The 25,608-nt window shown below is 39.4% G+C and overlaps 2 protein-coding genes across 3 annotated transcripts in view; one reads left to right on the top strand and one right to left on the bottom strand.

Annotated features, from left to right (window-relative positions):
- Positions 1–13,686, bottom strand: part of ddx1 (DEAD (Asp-Glu-Ala-Asp) box helicase 1) — a 37,653-nt gene extending 23,967 nt beyond the window's left edge. The window contains exons 1-12 of the mRNA XM_041188399.1: positions 13,603–13,686; positions 11,586–11,637; positions 9,870–9,933; positions 9,685–9,714; positions 9,363–9,462; positions 8,749–8,796; positions 7,489–7,572; positions 6,525–6,608; positions 3,404–3,480; positions 3,215–3,287; positions 2,708–2,784; positions 2,514–2,628 (exon numbers count right to left, since the gene is read on the bottom strand). Coding sequence (XP_041044333.1) covers positions 2,514–2,628; positions 2,708–2,784; positions 3,215–3,287; positions 3,404–3,480; positions 6,525–6,608; positions 7,489–7,572; positions 8,749–8,796; positions 9,363–9,462; positions 9,685–9,714; positions 9,870–9,933; positions 11,586–11,637; positions 13,603–13,618 — 820 coding nt within the window. The 5' untranslated portion in view covers positions 13,619–13,686. The remainder of the gene's footprint in view (positions 1–2,513; positions 2,629–2,707; positions 2,785–3,214; positions 3,288–3,403; positions 3,481–6,524; positions 6,609–7,488; positions 7,573–8,748; positions 8,797–9,362; positions 9,463–9,684; positions 9,715–9,869; positions 9,934–11,585; positions 11,638–13,602) is intronic.
- A 201-nt stretch (positions 13,687–13,887) lies between these two features.
- nbas (NBAS subunit of NRZ tethering complex) overlaps positions 13,888–25,608 on the top strand; it is a 242,479-nt gene continuing 230,758 nt past the window's right edge. For both annotated transcript variants that reach the window (XM_041187860.1, XM_041187859.1), the window contains exons 1-5: positions 13,888–14,018; positions 23,061–23,109; positions 23,859–23,895; positions 24,271–24,348; positions 25,322–25,369. In XM_041187860.1, coding sequence (XP_041043794.1) covers positions 13,938–14,018; positions 23,061–23,109; positions 23,859–23,895; positions 24,271–24,348; positions 25,322–25,369 — 293 coding nt within the window. In that variant the 5' untranslated portion in view covers positions 13,888–13,937. The remainder of the gene's footprint in view (positions 14,019–23,060; positions 23,110–23,858; positions 23,896–24,270; positions 24,349–25,321; positions 25,370–25,608) is intronic.

Below are 25,608 nucleotides of genomic sequence, written 5' to 3'. Positions count from 1 at the left end.
CTGCTCATTGTTGTCTAATTTTGGCTTTGCCCCAACACTGATAACAAAGCCTTCAGCCATCTTGGTCCCGCTCCTAAACCTGTTTATCTCATTAGGTCACTCTCCTTTAAAATCTTAAAACCCACTGTTTTGATTTGCATTTGGACATCCTTCAGCATCTGTCTCATCAGTCACTCCATTTTTCACTTCCCTAAAATTGAGCTCGCCAAACATTTTGCTGCCCTTATCCTAACTCACACCAAGTTCTATTCACCCATCACTGTGCTTGCTGATCCAGTGGTTCCAGGCTCAGCAATACCTTGACTTTGAAACTTGTTTTCAAATTGCTCCATTGCCTTGCTCCCCCCACCCCCCATAACCTCCTCCAGCTCTACCATCCAAATTTAAATTACTCTCTGTTTTCAAAATTGGCTGAGATAGAAAACAGAGTAATGGTTAATGGGCACTTTTCAGGCTGGCAGAAGGTTTGTAGTGGAGTTCCCCAGGGGTCAGTATTGGGACCCTTGCCTTTCCTGATATATATATTATATATATGATCTAGATCTTGGTACACAGGGGACAATTTCAAAGTTTGTGGACAACACAAAACTTGGGAGAATTGTAAAGTGAGGACGAAAGTGTAGAACTTCAAAAGGACTTTGACACATTGGTGGATTGAGCAGATAGGTGGCAGATGAAGTTCAATGTGGAGAAGTGTGAGGTAATACACTCTGGGGCAAAGAACATGGAGAAACAGCATGAAATAAACTATTCTAAAGGGTGTGCAGGAGCACACAGCCCTGGGTGTACATATACATAAGTCATTAAAGGTGGCAGGATAGGTAGAAAAAGCTTTTTCTAAAGCATACAGGATCCTAGGCTTCATTAATAGGGTCATAGAGTATAAGAGCAGGGAGGTTTTGATGAACTTATAAGAGACACTGGTTACACCTCAGCTGGAGTATTGTGTACAGTTCTGGGCGCCACATTATAGGAAGTATGTGAATGCATTGGAAGAGAATGCAGAAGAGGTTTACGAGAATGATTCCAGGATGAGACATTTCAGTTATGAGTAAAGATTGAAGAAGTTAGAACTATTTTCCTTGGAGAGGACAAGCCCAAGGAGACTTGATAGAAATTTTCAAAATCATGAGGGGTCCGGACAGAGTATATAGTGAGAAACTGTTCCCGCTCTTAAATGGATCGACAACCAGAGGGCACAGTTTTAAACTGTTTTGCAAAAGAAGCAAATGCGAGATGAGAATAAACTTTTACACAGTGAGTTAGGGTTTGGAATGCACTGCATGGAAGTATGGTGGAGGCAGGTTCAATTGAGGCATTCAAGGAGGCATTGGATGATTATTTAAATAGAAACAATGTGCAGGGTTACAGGGAAAAGGCAGGAGATTGGCACGGTACTAAAAGTAAAAGTGCTCAGAGAGCCAGTGCAGACATGATGGGCCAAATGGCCTCCTTCTACACTGTAACAATTCTGTGATTCAAAGGCTGACTGAGTGGTTTTTCCTTTGTAAATACAAGTTATTCTAATACGAATTTACCATTTAATATATTGCCTGTCACAACTTTTTAAAAAGAAATTCATAGAAGAGAGTATAAAATGATCATAAGTTATCTCAAGCAGATAAAACAGAAGGGCAGGATAAGAATAATTCTTTAGCAGCAGACTGTTACTCTCAAGTCAACCTAATCCAGACAGGCTGCAGCTATACACACCATTGCTTCCCTCAAACTGTATGCTGCACTGGGAAAGACCTCTCTAACCATCTAAGACAAGTTCTAGGAGACTGAGGTAACTCAAGATTCTTGCTGTTTACAGTTTCTCTATTTTCCTCTAACTTGAAATATCCTCTTCCCTTTTTCAAGAGCTGTGGGGATTCATACCCTATGCTTTTGTAATCCCTTTCAGAGGGCTAAGGTTCTGAGAAAAAAAATACTTCCTAACAGCTAATCTAATTGTTTGCATACATATTTTATATTTATCCTTATCCATTTCAATTAACCACCCAAATGGACATAATCTATATTCCCTTCATTAAAAAAAATTTTCAAAGTCAATGTTTCTCCAAATATTAAATCCCAACTTGCTGAGCCTCTCTTAGGAACACAAAAATCTGTAAATTAGGAAATCTGTAAACTAGGTATAATTTCACTTAGTGTCCTTTGTACCTTCTCCAGGGCCCCAATATCCTTGTGATGTTTGTGGGCCTGAACAGAATACAATTGCTGCCATACCAAGGTAGTTTTGTAGTCACTTTGTTCTTGGTTTTATATTGAACTATCCTAGCAATACAATCTTGAAATCCTAACTCCTTTTCCAATGGTCTCATTGATGGTATTAAGAATGGTTTGTGCCTTAGTAATCCAACTACACAGCCCCGATATAAACATGTTTAGTTGGATTACTAAAGAGGCACATAAATTAGTAGGTTGTAGAAAGATCAGTAACTTTTGAGTTTTCTGAATCACACAAATTACTTAGAGATAAGCCACTCAGGATGTTACTTCTAACGTACCAGTATGTTGTGACTTTACAACGTGACCATCAATAGCCTTGTCAAGTGCTGTAAAGCCATCTTTTGGAGGGAATTTGAATTCTTCTTCACCAAAGTTGAATTTGAGCTCAGCATTCTAGGTGCAACAGAAAATCTTTTAGTTATCATAAATAGTTACTAATCATAATTTTTCTCAAGTAAGAGTGGGAAATTACCTTTAAAACACATGAGGCAAATAAGGCTTGGTTCTTTACATGTGGAGGTATATCAAAGGCATGTCCAAGGTCTTTCCCTGGAAAGATAAAGAGCATATCTGAGTAGTTATTCCACAGGTAAAAATATAACCAAATAGTATCACTGATCTGTGTTAATGCAGTGTGCTTTTATCCTTAGTCATTACACAAGGTAGAGGTTCCTAAAATACTTGTTCATTTACAAATCTTTATAGATATAAAAGGAATGGTGGGGGGGGGGGGGAAAGAGAAGAAACTAGCAGTCATGTCACCCCAAATTTATACGTACAAAGATTGCCAGTAACCTGAACCGCAATTCCAGATACTGTAATGTGTCAAGTCATCCAAATATGAACATTCAGACAGCACTGGTGGAACTGAAGAGCAGGATAAACACCAAACCCAAAACTTAAACCAGAGATGAAAGTTTTTGTAAGCCAGCATGTTTGAATTAAAAGCATAAAATGCAGAACACCGAGGAGAACTTACCATTTTTTGAAAACTTTATAGACCCTTTATCAAAATCAATGTAGCACCCAATGGTATCATGCATTGTAAATTCCTAAAGAAAAATAATTTAGCACAAAATAACATGGACAGATTCAAATAGCTGCAATGTACAACACAAAATTCACTCTATGCTGAATTATATCCAACTTCCATCCAATGTATACATACCTCTCCGTAGCTATCAAACTGTTTGGAATGGGACTTCTTTCCAGTTCCACCAAATCCAAAGCCAAATTTGTCAGTACCTATTTAGAATTGCCCCAGAAGGGAAAACAGAGATCAACTTTTAAATCAAGGCTATTTACAAATAAAGTTGCACAGAATCACATTGTATTTACAGCACAGCAAGTGCACAAAAATCTCAGTATTTATAGCAAAGGAGTAAGTCATTTGGCTCAACTTGTCCAGTCAAAGAACTGCCAAACCACTGAAGGATAATCAAGGACAGGTTATGATTTACAAGGTATAGTGAAAATATTAATCAAGCACTTTGCATTGCTCTTGAAAACTATGCCCGATTGTTGGAATTTAATGATTTTTAATAGAACTAGCAATAGCGAAGATAAAACGTTTAAGCATCTGAAAATACACAGAGCAGCTGGGCCGAATAACATACCTGAAGGCTATCAAGTGAAATGGGCCATGTCCCTAGCCTGTATTTTTAATAACTCACTGCGCTCCGACAGTTCCCATGGGCTGACAGGAGACTGATGCAGTCCCTGTCTTTAAAACAAGTGACATGATAGACCTGGGTAAACGTAGGCCCATTGGTTTAACATTAGTAATAGGAAAAGATGCTCGAGGGAATCATTCGAAAAAAGGTTTGCATTTATTTTGTGCAGTTTTCACAACCACTAGGCACCTCGAAGCACTTTATAACCAATGGAGTGCTTTTGGAGCATAATCACTGTTGTTCTGTAGGAAATTGTCAGGGATGCATTATGATTACTTGGATAGAAAAAGGATTTAGTAGGTACATCTTACGTGGTTTCATTGAAAAGATCATGGGCTAGATTTAGTCCTACTATCGCCAAGTCTGTTGGCAGGCCCAGAAAGGAATATGGTGAAGGAAGGATGCAGCCGCCTGAACTAAGTCCACGTCCATATTCTCCTCACAATTCTGCAATATCGTATTAGATTAGGCCCAGGTCAATTTGACGTTTGTGATTCTATATACGGTGCAAATAAATTTGTCTAGACTGACGAAAGTGATGCACCAGAGTGCTGCAGCTTCCCTTTTATGCAATTAGCCAAGGGTGAAATTGAATCAAGGGTGAAAATACCCTCTCTCCTATAACTGGGTGAGAGTTCTATTGAAATTGTGGTTAAGGAACAAGGTTTTTTTTAGGTGAGCAGAGGGAGCTTTATTCCACATCTGCAGTGAGTGAGCTGTCAAAAGGAGGGTATTGTTTTAGGTGGGAGCTGAACAGGATGGCTTTAGTCTTGCCAAGACTGTGTAGGAAAGTCTTCCACATCTGATAATTGATAGTGATCGAGATACTGATTATACATTGTTAAAGCATTAGCACATATAAGAAACTTTTACAGGTAGAAAATCTGCTTTATAACAGGATAAGCAATATCAAAATGTCACTAATCAATGACAGGTTATTTTATTATGTTAAAGGCACTATATAAATTAAAGTTACTGTTGTTGCAGCTGATAGGTCTGACTTCTGACTTCACAGGCTTTTTGATGCTTAACAAGGGCAGTAACTCTCAAGTCTTTGGTTTTGGAGAGAGATTTGAACTCCATTGGGAGATGCAATCTGCTTTGTCCACATACAAAGTAGCATTGTAGAAGGTCACAAAAGATTTTCATTTAGCTACTTTGTAGAATGTCAAAATGTGCAAGAAAGATATTCTACAAGGGTATTTAAATTGATAGTGGATTTTATCCTTGTTTGCTAAGCAGGGTGTATTTAACTTTGTGTCAATATTCTCCTTGAAAACAAACATCATTTTAATCAGCATCTCATCTGAGGTGGCCAAAAGCTTGATCAAAGCGCTAGGATTTAAAAGAAAAGCCTTAAGCATGGGAAGGATGGTGTAAAAAAAGAGAGCACAAGAGATGCAGAGTTTTAGGGAAGGAGCTCCAGAGCTTATGGTCCAGCCAGCTGAAGGCATGGCTGCTAAAAGCGATGACAATCTGGTTTTCTGTATATTCTTGATTTTAACAGACCAATATTCTTTACTCAGCCCCCCCAAATTATTATTTACTGATGTTTGAGGGCTTTTCTCAAGAGCTAAATAGTGCCTTGTTACAATTCTCCCAGCAGAGGAAACAGATTCTGTATCTCTCAGCAAATGCGCTTATCATTTTAAATATCTCATTTAGATTACCATTCAATCACCTAATGTCAAGGAAATACAACTTCAAAAGAAAGAACAACTTGATGCTCGAGTTGTGGACCACCCCCACCAAATATACATGTACAATGAGAAGGGCTCCTAGATGGTGGAAATCCTAGATTTAAAAAAAAAATCAATCACGAGATGTGAGCATCACCGGCAAAGGCAGCATTTATTGCCCATCTCGAATTGCCCTTGAGAAGATGGTGAGCTGCCTTTTTGAACCCCTGCAGTTGAGGTGATGTAGGTATAGACCCACAGTGCTGTTAGGTAGGGAGTTACATGATTTTGACACAGTAAAGCAGCAGCATTGGCAATATAGTTTCAAGCCAGGGTGTCTATGATTTGGAGAGGAACTTGCAGGTGGTGTTCTCATGTGCCCTTCTCTTTTGAGATGGCAGAGGTCACAGGTTTTGAAGGTTCTGTCAGAGAAGCCTTCGTAAATTACTGCAGTGCATCTTGTAAATAGCATACACGGTGGTCATGATGCACCAGTGGTGGACGGAGGGAATATTTGAGGTGGTGGTTGGAGCGTTAATCAAGCAGGTTGCTTGGTTGACTTTCTTCTCAAAAACCCAGAGGTACTGTGGCACACCTACTGCATTCCATTTAGATCAGATTTCTTGGCTACATGCTAAACAAATTAGTCAGCAATTAAGGAGCAAGAATTATTTCAATCTTATTTGTACTGCCTTGGAGCTGAAGCAGAAAAGGATGGATTCAATACATAGACTACTCATTATTATTTTGATCTTGTACAGGTTTGCTGATACACAGCTATGATGTCCTAAGAATTTCACACCCAAGTTAAACTGTACACATAAAACTTTAAACATGCGGTTTAACTATTGAGTAGTCCAGCAATAACTGACAAAGATATCAACAATTTGAGTCTTGATGTAAGCATCAGGAAAGATATTTAGGTTCAATAACTTACCCAAATCCAGTGAAGCCTGCATGGTAGACCAACCAACTCTGCACAAGCCTTGGTCATGGCAATGTACTTCATAGTAATATTTTCCTATATGCAAATAAATAATTCATAAATTTCAACACCCAGAAATATTTTATTGCCAGCTACCTTTCAAGGCTCATTTGAAAATAAAAATCTATAGTGGATGGAAAATATAAAAAATACAAGATTTAAATTTCCATACAAAGTTTTTAAAAGTAAACAAGATTTAAGAAACAATTCAGAAAAGCACTGAGTGAAAGATTACAAAGAAGAGCAATAGAGAAAACTGAATATCAGTATTCTAAGATATTAAAAAGTTAAAAACGCATAGGCCAGGCAGCAATCTTTTTGAGGTGCTGATTGATTTAATTCACTGTGTTGTCAACTGTTATTACAATATTGATAATCTCCAAAAATATTTACGAATGAGCAATGCAGTCAATTATTACATAGCAATTTCATTAATCTGGGCCAGTTTTCTCTATGTTCAAAACAACACCTAAGATTATACATTGCCCTTGAATACAATTCCAAATGAAGGGCCTATTTACTACACTTTTTAATCACTAGAATCTTATTAGCAACTCTAAATTTTTGATAATGTCATTATGTGCAATTTGGTCTACTCTACAATCTTATCTATTCTGTACTTGAGAAAAACAGGTACAGCAGTAGTTAAAGAGTCAATTAATTCTTGCAAGAATAAAGGAGGCAACATCAGTTCCCCACCCACCCCCCGCCAAACTCCTTTAGTTTGAACACCATTGGAAAAAGTTCCATTTCAAAGGTTGCAATGGAAGTCTCATGAACTAACTTAATGGAAGCAAACGTTTCTTTAAAGAAACCAATGATGATAAGGCTGCACTCAACATCTAAAAGCTACAACACTCCAGCACTTTTTAAGTTATAGAAGTTGATTCAATGATCTCTGGCACACAATACTTACCCTTGGTCACTCCCTTTGTGGATCTACATCCATGCCATTCTTTTACTTCCCTGCTCTGACAGCACATGCCATCAGCTCCAATAGCTGGGGAAATATCAAAATCAGTTAAGCACTTACAAGCAGCTAAGATTGAAAAAAAAATGATCATTTTTTGTGCTTCACAGTCCATTCCAATTGTGTGTCTTTTTTCTATATCCCTTGATAGCCCTACCCAACAAAGCATGATTGGTTTCAGGAAACATCCATTGACCAAGCATGGGGAAGTTCCAAATTTGTACTATCCCTTTGTGTGAAGCAGCTCAAGTGTACAAGTGCAAAGTTTGAGAGTCTAGCTCGTGTGCCCTTTTTACAGTATTGTATACCACAACCACCACTCCTTGCCAACGATTAAAAATATAATCAGACTATGCATTTATGTGTAGATAAATAGCTTCAATTATATAAAGTGGAGTGGGCCATTGATTCAGCTCCCGGTTTCTACTGAATTAAATAATCTTACCTTGGGAAGCAATAGGCAGGAACAACTGGCTCAATTCTGTGTCAGGGCAAAAATAAAAACTGACCACAGCTCCCACTCCTTACTACTATTTAAATAACTGCTGGAAGTGAAATAAGGCCAGATTCAGGCTTGGCTGAGATTCTTGAAAAAGAATTACCCCCACCCACCCACCAATAGTTTACCATAGCATGAAATACACTCGTTCGAGTGACTCAGCAAAAGGCACCACCTTTGACGTTGAAGGAGAGAAAACTGATATGGATAAATCGAATTACAATATTGTTAAAGTTGACCAAGGGCTGGATTAATGCTTTGAAACATTAGTTTTGGATGCTGTGAAGTTACACTACAAAAAGCCACAGGATAATGAATCTACTCATTTGGACACATCTCACCTTCATGCAAAATTAAACAAACAGCAGTCAATATTCACATATTCATATGGCAAAGAACTACTTCTATTAAGAAGTCATTAATGCTTTGAGCTAATTTTCTCCATAAGACGTATTAACAAAGACTATACACACCAAACAATAATCATACACTTCTGTGGTAAAACAACACATGCATTTTAAAATCAAACTAACCCTACTTAGGACATTTTATTTTGAACTGCAGTTTTAGCAGTTCCAATTTGAACAAATTCTCACTACACTTTTATGTCTTTACTTGCTTTGTGATTGCACCAATGTAGCATCAGAAAACATGAATGTATTAGCGGGCACAATGTTCAACATTGAACAAAAATAGATTCAACTTACCAAAGGCTGATCCTCTATCATAGGGGTTCATCTGCCACTTGTTGAACACTGGGTGGAAAATATTTACAAAAAAAAGTGTATTAATAATTTGATTTAAGTTACTAAAGTTTAAAAATACTGACAGTATGCTTTACCACTAGATAATAGGATCACAGATATTTTAAAAAGATATACTCTATATCCAATGAATTTCACTAATAAATATTTAAACATTCAAGACTTGCACTGTTTAATTTACAGAATCTATTTTTACCTCCCCCCTTCCTCAGAACATGACATTACTCCACAATACAAGTTTAAGACTTCCCTCTCCAGTTTAAATATATAAAATATCAATAACCAAAAGAAATATTGTGCAAAAAATGGGCTAGAAGCATTTCAAATGCAGCTTTTAAAATATTAAAACATGGGGAAAGGCAAGAATTACTCTTAAATGCAGCAGCAAAAAAAATTCAGAAATGCTATGTCATCTTTGGACTGAAAAATTTTGTAAGTCAGAATACTATGCATATGTTAAAAGAATGTTTGGAACAATTATTTTTCTGGAGTCAAATAAGATTACAACCAAAATGGAGCATTTTTATCTTAAGTCAAACCCATCTTAGCATCATTACCTGCACCACCAGTCTTCACAGATGTTTTCCCCCCTTTCTTGCCTTCTTCATGGTCCTTGAGTGTTTCATATACAATCTGTATAACAGGTATGCTGAAAGCCTAAAAGCAAACATTTGTTAAAAAAACCCCTAAAAATTGTAGTCAGTATAGTAATTACAATTGTATCGCAGGATTATTCATGCAAACACTTAATAAAATGTGACATTTAGAGTTCAGATTTGCATAATACTGTTCATTTTACCACAAATGTCTAATTTGTTTTCAATATTTTTGACTTAAGTACAATTTTTTTTAAACCAAAAGAAATTACACTGTACTCACTCCAGTTTTTCCACTGCCCGTTTCTGCTGCCTGTAGAGATCAGAAGTTGGAAGTGAATGCTTAAATTGAATTATACATCATTTGCTATTCTTCAGGATTCCGTACAGCTAAGAGTACAACTCGTACCAAATTAAAACAAACATTGCAACCTTTAAGTGTACACACAGTAATGTGAATCTACTCACCATTAGCACATCACCACCACCCAGAATCAAAGGGATGGACTCAGCTTGGATATCTGTTGGGAGACTGATGAAAGTTGCTGCATTAGAGAAACGTAACTATAATCTATATACAAGGCAATTAATAGCTATGAACAAACAACTTTGTAAATCCAAAATATGCCTTTGCCGAAAACCAAGAATAATTGTTTTGATTTTGCCTGAGGGGACAATATTCCATTAGAACAGTGCATCATCAGCAATCATGACTTAAGTTCACAAAATGAGAAATACTTGGCTGTATAGAACTGAACTGGGAAACTATTGGTGCAGTTACAGAATGAAGGAGGAAGATAAAATGAGAAGATAGGTGACAATGTTTGCAAAATGGAATAGGAAGGATAACAATGTTTGCAAAATGGTATTGACAGTATATAGTGGAAAGGGGGAAGAATACAAATTAACACATGGAAGTATGATGTCATTGCTAAGACATGGTTGAGAGAGGCGCAGGATTGGCAGGTCAATATTCCAGGATGTAAGTCTTCAGGCGAGATAGGGAAGGAGGTAAAAGAGGAGGGGGTATCATAATATTGATCAAGGAATCAATTACAGCAGTAAGGAGGAATGATACCTTAGAAAGCTCCTCAAATTAAGCCGTATGGGTAGAACTCAAAAACAAAAAAGGAGCAATCACATTGCTGGGAGTGTACGAAAGGCCCCCAAACAGTAGAAATAGAAGAGAAGATATGTTTGTGGTGTGTATAAATGATTTAGACTTGAATGTAGGAGGGTTGATCAGTAAGTTCGTGGATGACACGAAAATTAGTGGAGTGGTAAATAGTGAGGTGGATACCATTACTCTACAGGAGGATATAGATGGTCAGATGGGTTGATCAGTGGCAAATGGAATTTAATCTGGATAAGTGTGAGGTGATGCACTTGGGCAGGACAAAGAAGGCACGGAAATACATGATGTATGGTAAGACCCTGGGAAATACTGAGGATCAGAGGTGTGCATGTCATCCGGTCCCTTAAGGTAGCGGGACAGGTAGATAAGGCGGTTAAGAAGGCATATGGGATACTTGCCTTTAGTAGTCGAGGCATTGAATATAAGAGCAGGGAGGTTATGCTGGAACTGTATAAAACGCTGGTTAGGCCACAGCTAGAGTATTATGTGCAGTTCTGTAATCTGCATTATAGGAAGGATTTGACTGCACCAGAGAGATTGCAGAGGAAATTTATCAGGATGTTGCCTGGGCTGGAGAGTTTTAGTTAAGAGTAGAGATTGGATAGACTGAGGTTATTTTCCCTGGAGCAGAGGAGATTGAGGGGGGACATGATTTAGGTGTATAAAATTATCAGGGGCATAGATAGGGCAGACAAGAAGGAACTTTTCCCCTTGGTAGGGAATCAATAACCAGGGGGCATAGATTTAAGGTAAGGGGCAGGAGGTTTAGAGGGGATGTGAGGAAGAATTTTTTCATCCAGAGGGTGGTGGAATCTGGAACTCTCTGCCTGAAATGGTGGTGGAGGCAGAAACCCTCATAACATTTAAGAAGTATTTGGATGTGCACTTGCGCTGCCATGGCATACAAGGCTATTGGCCCAGTGCTGGAAAATAGGATTGGAATAGTTAGGTACTTGTTTGACCAGCGCAGACTCAATGGGCCAAACGGTCTTTTTCTGTGCTGTAGACCTTTATGACAATGTTTGAAAGAACTTCGAAATCATACTTACAGCCAGTCCATCTGCTCTACAGCCTGGGCAATTTCCGGCATTACACCCATCTCTAAAAAAAAATAAAAGACATTCCTTTAGGAAAGATTAAGGCAAATAAATTAAAGATTAGCAATGGTTAATTTCACGTTAGCTTTGATTTGGAATTATTCCATGCTTAACAACTGCAACATTTGAGTAAATTATGGAAGTGTTAGCCAAACATCTGCCATATTGTATGATATAGAATTTAAATTTAATCCTTTCCAATCCACAGTGTTACAATGCTAGAAGTCTGAAGTGTTACACAGGTCTGTCAACATTTGAAAAGAGAGATTTGCACATTTCAAGAATTTTATATTTTCTGTGTCACTTCTACATGAATACGCAACCATTCTGCAAATGTTGGATGCTGGCTATTGAAACACTGGGACAGATTTAAGTATGGGAGGATGCCTCCCACCTCTGAGCTCTTTACCAAGTAATTATGGGAAGACATGGTGTATTAGTAATGTCCAGAAACCCAGGCAAATGTTGCGGAGACAAATGTTCAAATCCTGCCATGGCAGCTGGTGGAATTTAAATGCAATTAATAAATAAATCTGGAATGTAAAGCTAGTCTCAGTAATGGTAACCATGACACCATTATCGATTGTTCTAAAAACCCACCTGGTTCACTGATGCCTTTTAGGGAAGGAACCTGCCATCTACATATGACTCCAGACCCACAGCAACGTGGCTGACTTTTAACTGCCCTCTGAAATGGCCTAGCAGGCCACTCAATTCAAGGGTAATTAGGAATTGGCAGCAAATGCTGGCCTTGCCAGCGACACCCACATCCCTCAAACACAAAGACAAATTTCAAATACCACCCACATGAAATGATAATCTAATATGATTGCTTTTTCCAAGTCACATCACTCAGCTATAACAAAAGTGTGCACATAGATATATATAACATCTTTGACATAAATCGGCCACCCCAAAGCATTTCACAGGAGCATTATGAAACAATGAACAACATAAGGAGATATCAGACTAAAAGTTTGATTAAAGATGCAAGCTTTACAGAGTAAGAAATAGAGGGGTTCGTGGACAGAATTCCTTGGGTCTAGATGCAGCAGTGCATAAAGAAACTATAAATTAAGCAACCCAGAGATCTTGGAGGGCTGAAGGATGGCGTTGGTTATAGAAATTTGGTGAGTGGGCAAAGTTAGTTTACAACAAAAGATGGAAATTTCAAAAGTGTGGTGTTACAAGATCAGGAGCCAGTGAGCTCAGGGCTGATGAATGAATGAGTAATTGCAAATGGGGTATAGAGTTTTGGATGAGATCAAGTTTACAGAGTGTAAAAGTTGGGAGGACAGTCAGGAATGTGTTGGAATAGTTAAATCTGGAAGTAATAAAGGCACGGATGAGCGTTTCAGCACTCAATAGGCTGGGGCAGGGCAACAATAGAATATTTTAGAGGTACATGTAGGTGGTTATGGTGATTGGGGGCAGATACACAACAAACAAACGCTGAGCTGGGGCCATACGTAACCTGCAAGCAGTTATTTATCTAGCAAAAACACTTAAAAAAACATGCATGGCCTTCTCGAGTAAACCTAAAAAAGGTAAGAAAATGAAGTAACCTGCAACGTGTTATAAGTCTGCACCAGGAATCCATTTTTTTTTAAATAAAAGGAAAGCTGGAATATTTCCCGCATTAAAATGAAATGAGGTGAGATGAGATGAAAGGCAAGATCTGTCACAGTGGGGTGAAGTTGACCATGAGTGAACCGTTCCGCTAAACAAATCACGGTTGCGAACTAATAGCCCTGGTGCTGCTGCTGAATCGCAACCTCCGGCTACGCGGCGGCCACTCGGCCGGGGACCCATTCCGACCATCATCAGAACGTAATAAGAAACGGAGGAAGGAAAGGAAAAAAAAATGTCCCCAAACACCTCCAGAAATAACAAATGAAAAGATTAGCCGGCGGAACCAGTTAATAACGAGCAGAGACTCGGAAAATTGAAGGAGGAGCCGGCCACTTACCTGAAAACGCCGCCATCTTGGACCCCCGCTAATGGAACCCGTGCGAGGCCCAGGCTCCGGGCAGCGGCTGCGCAGATCCTCCCCTCCCCCCCCCCCCCCCCAACCCCACCCCTTTTACAAATATATTTGGAGCGACCCTTCAAAATTTAAAGATCAGCTGAGACGACGGAAAGTGATCAAACAAAGGCAGAATGCGCGTGAATCTCTCGCCGCGTGTCTTGATTTGAAAAGTTTAAAACAAATTATTGTCGGACCCCCGGACCTGTTTAGTGACGGACAGGATCCTACGGTTTCCGGGTGTCACGCCGCGAAGGTTCCCCCGACCGTTTTCGCTGATGACGATGGCGGTGGACGAGGAGAACGTTCTGTATGATCTGTTGGTTCACAGCGAGTGGCTGCAGGAGAGCGAGGCACCGGTGAGGGATGGAGAGAGGGGAAGAGAGAGAGAGAGAGAGGAGGTGCTGAGGGTAGAATTGAAAGGATATGGTGCACAACTGGCTTCACCATTCGTTGCTACATCTGGCTGGACCATTTGAAGCACTATCAGATTCTGCTCAAACTGCTAAATATTCCTGGATTATCCTAGAATGTAAAGATAACCCTCGTTCCTTTTCTCTATTGCGAACCATCTTTTTAAACTCCTCTTGCTGACCCCCACCTCCACACAACAGTAAGCATGAGGAGCTCATGTTTCTATCTCACTAAGATTGATACTGTCTGATCAGCTGCCACACCTTTACCCGTCTGATCAGCTGCCACACCTTTACCCGTCTGATCAGCTGCCACACCTTTACCCGTCTGATCAGCTGCCACACCTTTACCCGTCTGATCAGCTGCCACACCTTTACCCGTCTGATCAGCTGCCACACCTTTACCCGTCTGATCAGCTGCCACACCTTTACCCGTCTGATCAGCTGCCACACCTTTACCCATCTGATCAGCTGCCACACCTTTACCCGTCTGATCAGCTGCCACACCTTTACCCGTCTGATCAGCTGCCACACCTTTACCCGTCTGATCAGCTGCCACACCTTTACCCGTCTGATCAGCTGCCACACCTTTATCCGTCTGATCAGCTGCCACACCTTTATCCGTCTGATCAGCTGCCACACCTTTCCCTGTCTGATCAGCTGCCACACCTTTACCCTGGTCCACCGGACCAAACTTTCTCTAAAGCCCCCTGTCTTAACCCTGAACTTGCATCTTTTCTCTAGATCCTCTCCTATCTCGCCTCATGCCTTCTGTGAGCTCAACTTCTCCATAAGACCCATGCCCTGCTCCCTTAACCGTATTTCCACTGAATTGCTGATCATTCAACTTCCTTCCGCGTCCCCGTGTTGTTAATGCTCTCTCTCTTCAGGCTGTCCCTATTTCCTTGAACTCTGCCATCATCACCCTCTCCTCAAATAACAAACCTTTGACCTTACCATTCGTGCAAACTACTGTCCCATCTCCAACCTCCCTTTCCATCCCAAAGCCATTGCCCTTGTTGTCACCTCCCAAAACTGCCCATTTTTCCCGAGACTCCAAGTTTGAAATCTTCCAATCAGATTTTGATCCTGCTACAGTACCAAGGTGACTCTTATCAAAATTGCAGATGATTGGACGAAAGTATGTGGTTGTATGGGACAAAATTTCAAAATTTGCTGATGACATAAAATTTAGGACTATAGTGAACTGAGGAGAACAGTTACACTTCCAAGAGGACACAGGCTGTTGGAATGGGTGGACACTTCATGCAAAGTGATATATTTTGTTGTGAAGAATGAGGAGAGTCAATATATAACTAAAGGGTACAGAAGGATAGAGACCTGGGGATAATATGTAAGTATAATTGAAGGTGGCAGAGCAGGTTGAGAAAGTGATTTAAAAAAGCATGTGGTATTTTGGTCTTTATAAATTGAGGTAGAGAGTACACAAACAAGCAAATTGTGAGAAACCTTTATAAAACACTGATTTGACCTCAATTGGAGCATGGTGTTCATTTCTGGGCATCACAATTTTGGAAGGATGTGAAGGCTATAGATAGGGTCCAGAAAAGATTTATGGGGGACTTCAGTTAGGTGAATAGATTGGAGAAGTTGGGGATGGGATGGTTGCTTTTGTTATAGCTGGGTGACATGACTTGGCAAAAGCAAGAGATGATACGGTTGTGGAGGTTTGATAGTGGTGTGCGAAATCATGTGGGGTTTAGACAGTGTAGATAGTGGAGAAACTGTTCCCATTGGCAGAAGGGTTGTAAATCAGAGGACTCAGGTTTAAAGTGATTGGCAAAGGAACCAAAGGAAAAACATTTTTATGGAGCAAGTGATTACAATCTGGAATGCACTGCTTGAAAAGCTTCTGGAAGCCAATTTAATCATGATTTTCAAAAGGGAATTTGATAAGCAAGGGTTACAGGGTAAGAACTGGGGAGTGGGACTTGCTAAATTGTTCTTGTAGACTGTTGGCATGGATTCTCTGGGCCAAATGACCAACACCTGTGCTGTAATCATTCTGTGATTTTTATATGATCTGTTTATGACAAAGGTAAACTAACCCAACTCATCCTCCTTAGTCTGTCTGCAGCCTTTGATATGGTTGACCGTACTGTACTCCTCCAATGCCTCCCCACTGTCATCTAGCGGGGCTGGACTGCTCTCAACTGGTTTCATTCTTGTCCATTCAATAATAGCCAGAGAATCACTAGCAATGGTTTCTCTAGAAGATGCTGAGATGTTGTTTCCCCTTGTGGAAGAGTCTAGGACCAGAGTGCATAATCTCAGTGTAAGGGTCACCCAGTTAAGACAGAGATGAGTAATTTCTTCTCTGAGGATAGTGAATCTGTGGAATTCTTTACCGCAGAGGGCTGTAGAGGCGGGGTCATTAAGTATATTCAAGGCTGAGATAGACATATTTTTCATCAATAAGGGAATCAAGGGTTATGGGGAAAAGGCAAGAAAGTGGAATTGAGGGTTATCAGATCAGCCATGATTTCATGGTGGAACGGATATGATGGGCTGAATGGCCTACATCTGCTCCTACATCTTTGCCAGTCATGCATCAATAACATGACTTGGGGCTGATATTGGAGGAAAAATTTTGTTTATGATTAGATGTTCTATCTGCTGCTCAAATCGATATGTTTCTTGAGCATTGGGGTCAAGGGCCATAGATTTATAAACATCCAGTGCATGCAGTAGTAAAACTTAAGATTATACTTCCACCCATCTGATTATGGCTTGGTAGGGGAATCAAATGTGCTACAGTTCTGAGTTTTTCAAATCTGAAGACTTATTATAAACTGCCAGTTTTTATACATTTTTTTTACCCTAAGTGACAGCCCACATGTTTTTGCATTACACGATTATATAAAGTTCAGTTCTAATATCGAGTGGTATTTTAATTGCACTTTTCCCTTCTCATTTGCTTTAGCTGGTTTCCTTACATAATCTTTTCTCCATTGGGCTAATGAGACTGGTATAACTTACTTATTCTGTTATCTTATCGATAGTTTCATTCCTGTTACCTATAATTGCATTTCTGTCAAGTGAACTTTAATTATAAGTCTGTCTTCAATTATGTAGAATTCAGTAGCAATCTCCTGATTCTACAGCAACCCCAATGAAAAGGGCTGATTTATGCCCATATGTTTCCCTATTACAGGGCTTTCTATTTTCCCTGTAGCAAGGATCAATAATGACAGAATCTTGAAACTTAAGAATCAGTGTTATTTGAAACATCTTTAATTCAGTCTCTTGTTACTCAGGTGCACACTTCACCCTGAAACTGACCATTGCTGTAGGGCCAAGCTTCATTCAACACCTTGGTCCCTATTTTAAATTTATTTGTACTTGCCTGCTTAACAGACTTAAAGATTAATATTACAGTTTAAAGATAAATTAATAAGAATAGATTTCAGGACTATCTGATTAACCTTTTCCTTAGATACATACATACAGGAGTGAGCCATTCAACCCCTCAAACCTGGTTTGCCATTCAGTAAGGGCATGGCTGGCCTGTATCTTAACTCCTTTCGCCTGCCTTGGCTCAATACCCTTTTATACCGTTGGCTAGCAAAAGTCTATTGTCTCAGACTTAAAATTATTAACTGAGCTAGCATCTCTGCAATTTGTTGGAATTCTACTTTTCTACCACCCTTTGTGCTAAAAACTGTTTCCTAACTTCTCTTCTGAATGACCTGGCTCTGATTTTAAGGTTGTGCGCCTTTGCCCTAGAGTCACTTGCCAGTGGAAAAAAATTCCCTGTGTACGTGGGTAGAGGATTGGCTAGCTAATAGAAACAAGGGAGTCAGGATATATCATTTTTAGGTTAGCAAACTGAAACTACAGGGATCAGTGCTGGGGCTTCGACTATTAAATAGTATTTACAATCTATGTTAATCACATGGAAGAAGGGATTGAGTGTACTATAACCAAATTTGCTGATGCTGCAAGGATAGGTCGGTAAGCAAGTTGTGAGGTGGACACAGAGTCTGCAAAGCGATATACGTAGGTTGTGAGTGGGCAGAAATTCGGCAGATGGTGCATAATGTGGGAAAATGTGAAGTTCACTTTTCTAAGAGGAATAGAAAAACAACATATTTAAATGGAGAGAGACTAAAGAATGCTGCAGTACAGAGGGATTTGGTTGCTCTTGTACACAATTTACAAATAGCATGCATACACAGCTAGTAATTAGGAAGGCAAGTTGAATGTGGAGCTTTATTGCAAGAGGGATGGAATATAAATTAAGGAAGCCTTGCTACACAAGTATTGGTGAGACTGCGTTTGGAGTACAATGTACAGTTTTGGCCTCTTTATTTAAGATGGGCTATACTTGCATTGGAGGTAGTTCAGAGGAAGTCCACAAGGCTGGTTCCTGAGATGAAAAAAGGTTGAGCAGGTTGGACATGTACACATTAGATTTTAGAAGAATAAGAGGTGATCGTATGGAAATATGTAAGATTAAGAGGAGGCTTGTCAGGGTATATGCTGAGAGGATGTTTTACCTTTGGAGAAAATCTAGCACCGGGGGTATAGTTTCAGAATAAGGGGGTCCACGTTAAAGATGGAAATGAGGAGGAATTTCTTTTCTGAGGGTCATTACTTTTTGAGATTTCCTATCCCAGTGAGCAGTGCAAGCTGAGATATTGAATATATCCACTGCTGAGTTCAATATATTTCCAGAATTTGCAGTACTTTTGCTTTTGTACTACATTTTAGTGATGTGTATACATGGTTTTTTGAATCTGCTTGAAGCTCCACTCTTGCTAGCTTTTCACCATCTAAATAATACTTGGTTCTGTCTTTTTTTGGTCCAAAATAGACCTGAGTTGTTCCCCAGTTGAAACCTAACTGCCATGGTTTTGCTCATTCTGTTAACTTATCAATGTTCCTTTGTAATTATCCCTGCTCTGTGTCATATACTGTCGAACCCGTCTCCTAATCAGGTCCATGTTTTGCCTTCAATTTCATGAGCTTTTGTATGGAACTTTATCAGTTGCCTCCTGGAAAGCCATATAACATTTCAAAGATATTACTGGGTCTACTACTGCCTCAAAAATTCTGTCTGTCCATCCCTCCCTCCATCCCAGTTAACAGCGAAGGAGGGTGGGGTGTCACATCTCCTAATGTGGCACTTCAATACAATTAAAATTTTTAAAGGAAACCTGACTGATTGCATTAAAATGTCATTTCCGGGGCTGATAGTGCACTCCAGCCCCTGCGGTACCCGCTGGTCACGGAAGGCCTCAAGCATACCAGTGGACACTATGGGTGGAGGTGAGAAATAACAAGGGGAAGAAGACACTAATGGGAGTAGTTTATAGGCCCCCTAACAGTAGCTATACTGTAGGACAGAGAATAAATCAGGAGATAACGAGGACATGTAAAAAAGGCAGTATGTTAACCTTCAAGTAGATCGGGAGAATCAAATTTGCAGAGGTAGCCACAAACAAGAACTCAGAGTATATTCGGGAAAGTTTCATAGAACAATATGTTGTGGATCCAACCAGGGATCAGGTTATTTTGGATCTGGTGATATGTAATGAGGCAGGTTTAATAAATGGTCTCCGAGTAAAAGATCCCTTAGGACCATAACATGGTAGAATCTAGCATTCAGTTTGAGAGTGAGAAACTTAGGTCAGAAGCAACTCTACTAAACTTAAATGAGGGTAATTACAAAGGAATGAAGGCAGAGTTGGCTGGAATGGACTGGGAAAGGAGCTTAGCAGAAAAGATGATTGATGAGCAATGGCAGACGTTTAAGAAAATAGTTCATGACTCACAACAAAGATATATCCCAGTGAGGAAGAAGGATTCTAAGAAGGGGATAAGTCAACAAAGTTAAGGATAGTATCAAACTGAAAGAAAAAACATAGTGTGGCAAAGATTAGTGGTAAGCCAGAGGATTGGGGAAGTTTAAAAAACCAATCAAGATGACCAAAAACAAATAGAGGGAGAAAATAAACTTTGAGGGTAAACTAGCAAGCAATATAAAAACGGACAGTAAAAGCGTCTTTAAATATACAAATAGGGAGAGAGAGGCCAAAGTGAACATCGGCCCTTAAGAGAATGAGGTTGGGGAAATAATAATGGGGAACCAGGAGTTGAATAAACACTTTGCATCAGTCTTCATGGTAGAAGACACAAATAGAATTCCAAAAATACTAAATAATAAAGGGAAAAAGGGGAGGGGAGGAAATAAATACAATAACTATCACTAGATATAAAGTACTAAGCAAACTAATGAGGCTGAAGGCTGATAAGTCCCCTGGACCTAATGGGTTGCATCCTAGGATATTAGAGGAAGTAGCTACAGAGATAGTGGATAGCACTGGTAGTAATCTTCCAAGAATCCTTAGAGGATTGGAAAACTGCCAATGTAACACCCTTATTCAAAAAGGGCGGGAGACAAAAAAATAGGTAACTATATGCCAGTTAGCTTAACATTCATTATTGGGAAAATGTTAGAGTCTATTATAAAAGATGTAATAGCAGAGCATTTAGAAAAGCATAATACAATCAAGCAGAGTCAGCATGGCTTCATGAAGGAGAAATCATGCCTGACAAATTTATTAGAATTCTTTGAGGAGGTAACAAGCAGGATAGGTAAAGGGGAACCAGCAGATGTAATACATTTGGATTTCCAAAAGGTTTAATAAGGTATCACACCTAAGGCTATTTAATAAGATAAGAACCCATGGCGTTGAGGGTAGTATATTAGTATGAGTAGAAGATTGGCTAACTAATAGAAGACAGAGAGTTGGGATAAGGAGGGATTTTCAGGATGGCAACCTGTAACTAGTAGAGTGCCACAGGGATCATTGCTGGGGCCACAATAATTTACAATATGTATTAATGACTTGGATGAGGGTAGTGAATGTTCTATCGCCACATTTGCGGATGACACAAAAATAGATGGGAAGGCAAATGGTGAGGATAACACCAGGAGTCTACAGAGGGATATAGACAGGTTAGATAAGTGGGCAAAAACTTGGCAGATGGAATATAATGTGGGAAAATGTGAGGTTATGCACTTTGGCAGGAAGAATAGAGGAGCTGAATATTATTTAACTGGAGAAAGACTGCAGAAATCTGCAGCACAAAGGGATTTGGGAGTTCTCGTGCATGAATCCCAAAAAGCTAGAATACAAGTTCAGGTAATAGGGAAGGCATATGGAATGTTGGCCTTTATTTCAAAGGGAATTGACCATGAAAACCGGGAAGTCCTGCTAAAACTATACAAGGCACCTGTTAGATCATACTTAGAATATTATGAAAAGTTTTGGTCCCCTTATCAAAGGAAAGATATACTGGCATTGGAGGCAGTCCAGAGAAGATTCACTAGGTTGATCCCAGGTATGGAGGGATTTTCTTATAAGGAGAGATTGAGTATGTTGGGCCTGTACTAATTGGAGTTTAGAAGAATGAGAGGCAACCTTATTGAAACTTATAAGATTCTTAGGGGGCTAGACAGGGTAGATGCTGAGAGGTTGTTTCTCCTTGTGGGAGAGTAGGACCAGAGGGCATAATCTCAAAGTAAGTGGTCACCCGTTTAAGACAGAGATGAGGAGGAATTTCATCTCTCAGAGGGCAATGAATCTGTGGATTGACAGATTTTTAATCAGTAAGGGAATCAAGGGTTATGGGGAAAAGTCAGGAAAGTGGAGTTGAGGATTATCAGATCAGCCATGATCTCATTGAATGGTGGAGCAGACTTGATGGGCCGAATGGCCTACTTCTGCTCCTACGTCTTATGGACACTGCGTGCTCCCTCTTCCGGGATACCCAACCGTGAACATAGCTGCAGAAGACAAGCGGACAACCCCTTCGACAGCTCGCTGCCTGAACTGCAATGGACAATATGTGTAACAAACTATTGATATCAGGATTTTTTTTTCATTCTTTCATGGGATGTGGACGTCGCTGGCAAGATCAGCATTTGTTGCCCATCCCTAATTGTCCTTGAGAAGGTGCTGGTGAGCAGCCTTCTTGAACCACAGCAGTCCATCTGCTGCAGGCACATCTGGCGCTGGGAAGGGAGTTCCAGGATTTTGACCAAGTGACAGTGAAGGATTGACGAATTTGTTCAAAGTCAGGGTGGTGTGTGGCTTGCAGGGGAACTTGTAGGCGATGGTATTTCCATACATTTACTGCCCTTGTCCTTCCAGGTGGTAGAGGTTGTGGGTTTGGAAGATGCTGTCAAAGGAGCTTCGGTGAGTTGCTGGAGTGCATCTTGTAGATTTTACACACTGAAGCCATGGCCTGCTGGTAGCGGTCGGAGGATATGTTTAAGGTGGTGGATGTGCTGTCGACCAAGAGGGCTGTTTTGTCCTGGATGGCGCTGAGTTTCTAGAGTGTGGCCGGAACTGCACTCATTCCATCAGAATCCTTACTTGTGCCTTGTAGATTGTGGACGGACTTTGGGGAGTCAGGAGATGAGTTACTTGCTGCAGAATTCCCAGCCTCTGACCTGCTCTTGTAGGCATAATATATATATGGCTGGTCCAGTTAAGTTTCAAGTGAATAGTAACCTGCACAGTGTTGATGGTGAGGGATTCAGTGATGGGAATACCATCAAGGGGAGATGATTGGATTTTCTCTTGTTGGAGATGGTCATTGCCTGGCACTTGTGTGGTGCGAATGTTACTTGCCGTTTATCAGCCTAAGCCTGAATTCTGTCCAGGTCTTGTTGCATACAGACACGGACTGCTTTAGTATCTGGTGTCAGGAATGGTGCTGAACATTGTGTAATCAGCAGCAAGCATTTCCACTTCTGACCTTATGATGGGGGGGAAGGTCTTTATGAAACAGTTGAAGGTGGTTGGGCCTAGGACACTACCCTGGGGAACTCTGCAGCAATGTCCTATGACATAGATTTTTAATTTTGTTAAATTTTAAGCAGTGTTGTTGAAAGCATAAATTGGTTACTGTACTATAATCTGAAATTTGATGCTTTATTTTATCCTTGTGTAGTCTAGAAGCAACCGAGAACGTGGATCCGTTATTGTAAAGACCATTTCTGGTAAGTAATGTTTGGAACCTGCAGATCATGGTGAACAACTTGGAGTAAATTTCCAACCCCATTTTTTGGGCGAGAGAGTTTTGAAAGCTGAAATAAATATAGATGAGCCTTATTACTTACAAAAGCTATTGTTATGTTAACACAATAGCTGCTTTGGCAAAGTAAGTTATGTAACTGCACTGACTGATTTTCTCGGAGAGTTTTTCTTTACAATCAGTGTGTTTGTGATTGAGCTTGGTTTGTGGTGCTGCACCTGCATTTGTCAAATATGAAGTTAATTTTATTCAGAAAGCTGATATTTGCCCAACACTGGGCATATGTTTGGCTTTTTCGGGATATTAGTTTGCAAGATATTTTTCGGTTTTTTTTGTTTTACAGTCTAACATTTATCTTTTATGCTAAATGATGTCTTAATCTGAAACAAAATTTGTCACTCTACTTCAGGGCTATATTTTAAATTGGAAAAAAATATCTTAAAATCCAAAAAAAATCTGATCTGTTTTGATTTGTGTATTCTAAGTATTTTCTTAGGCAAATACGTATTTAGAATATTGATACAGTTGAATAAATAAGGAAAGCTATCACATTTGTAAAAAAGAAAGTTGTTTGTGCATTATATTGGCAAATACAAAAATTCATTTTAATATTTTGCATTTTGACTATATATTGCTGCATCTAAAAATACTAACATTGGTGTGAATAAAGGCAGTCATCAATATTGATCTCTAAACAATTTTCTTTGCATTCAGGTCCCTTTAAATTTATCGTTCAGTATGTCGGATATAGGTAATTGCAATTGACATTTTCCTTACATTTTTTTGGTGGGGTTGTTGGGATGTGTGTTGCAGAGTTTGAAGCTATGTTACTAGTTTATTATTGATCACTTTTGCAGATCAAAATATTTTTAATCCAGATGCTTAATCAAAATATGAGTTTCTTGTCAATTTGATGTGTCAGAATAAATTGCACTTTTTTATTATTAATGGAGCTTGCTTATTACTCCACTTTTGAAATCTGTCAGTGATAACACCTATTCTCAGTTCACTGTGTCCTTAGTGTGCCTGCATTAATGTAAAGTTTAATAAGTACCATCATGTTCTCTTAGTTGTTTTGAGACTTTTTTTTAATGATCACACTGTTTTTGAATTCTCTCCCATGTAGCCACTCCAGCTCTTTGCTCTCTCCTAGTTTTGCCCAGCTGGTTAATAAACAGATCAACTGGCAACTTGTTGTGGCCAGGTAATTATCTCAGTTGGTGTATACATCATTTTTGTACTGTGATTTTCTTCTGTAAACAAAGTTAATGTACAGTATTGTTTTTCAATTACATTCACCTGAGAGGCTTTAAGGGCTAATAACTTTAGCATTGGCTATTTTGGCATCTTTCAGAATGGACCTTTGTCTGTTCAATAAGGTCTGTGTTAAATGTTAAACACTTATGTTGTCAAAAAGCTACTTAGACTGAAATGGACAAGACTTAACTTTCTGGGCAGGTTTAGCTTGTATTCACTGCCCAAGTACAGCAGTTTCACACCATTCAGTACATTTCAATGGCAAACTAGATCACACAATACCATTTTTGTGAAGCTAACAAAGCGGCATATTTTCGACATGAGTTTCTTGATTTTCATGTTTAACCCAGCATCTGCCCTTGCCTAAAGTTGCTATAGCTTTTGCACATAAATAGCAACAGGTATCATTTGATTCATTAGACTGCAAATTATGGTCCAATATATCTATTAAACTTACGTTGGTGTGCATTTTTAAAAAGTGAAACTAAAAGACATTTACTCAGATATAACAAACCAAGTTTAAGCTGGTGATAAAAATAGAAGCCCCTAGCCGATTTCTTTAAAATCAGTTTTAGTGCTTTTATGTTGCTTTGCAGTTAGCAGTGCCATTGCCTTGTTGGGTTCACCATGTCTCATTCAGATAGGTGCCTAGCAAGTGCTGGCTTGAAAACTTCTCTCTTCTAACTTTTTTTTGTACGGTTGAGATTAATACTTATACAGTTTTAAATTCTTGCATACACTATTTAGCATTTTCATGCAAACAAGTTTTTGTAGATTGAAACTCATTTTTATTAAGCAGCTTTGTGGAGCACATGTGCTATCTTTTGAGTATGAAAGTTTTAAATCTGGATGTCATGGTTCTAGTTCAGTATTTTTATGCATGAAAACTTTGCACTAAGCTATCTCCTGTTTTCTGACAGAAATGGAAAGTTGTTGGCAGTGGTTCAGGACCAGTGTATTGAGATCAGGTGCTGTATGGTTTCTATAACATATTCTACTTCACTTATCCTTTTGCATTTTTTTTTCAAAATTGTCTAGTGACTGCAAGGTAAAGTCATATCTTTTTCTACCATTTGTAAATGGAATTTACAGCACATAAATGTGACATTCAGCCCAGCTGGTCTGTTCTGTAATGTTTACGCGCCACAAAAGCCTCCTCCGACCCTAATTCATTTAACCATATCTGCTTATCCTTCATGTTTGGATT

The sequence above is a fragment of the Carcharodon carcharias genome, chromosome 5, assembly GCF_017639515.1.
Source record: "Carcharodon carcharias isolate sCarCar2 chromosome 5, sCarCar2.pri, whole genome shotgun sequence".
In the NCBI taxonomy this organism is placed as follows: Eukaryota; Metazoa; Chordata; class Chondrichthyes; order Lamniformes; family Lamnidae; genus Carcharodon; species Carcharodon carcharias.
Note: the sequence above shows the minus strand (reverse complement) of the source record. Positions and strands in the feature narration are given on the sequence as shown.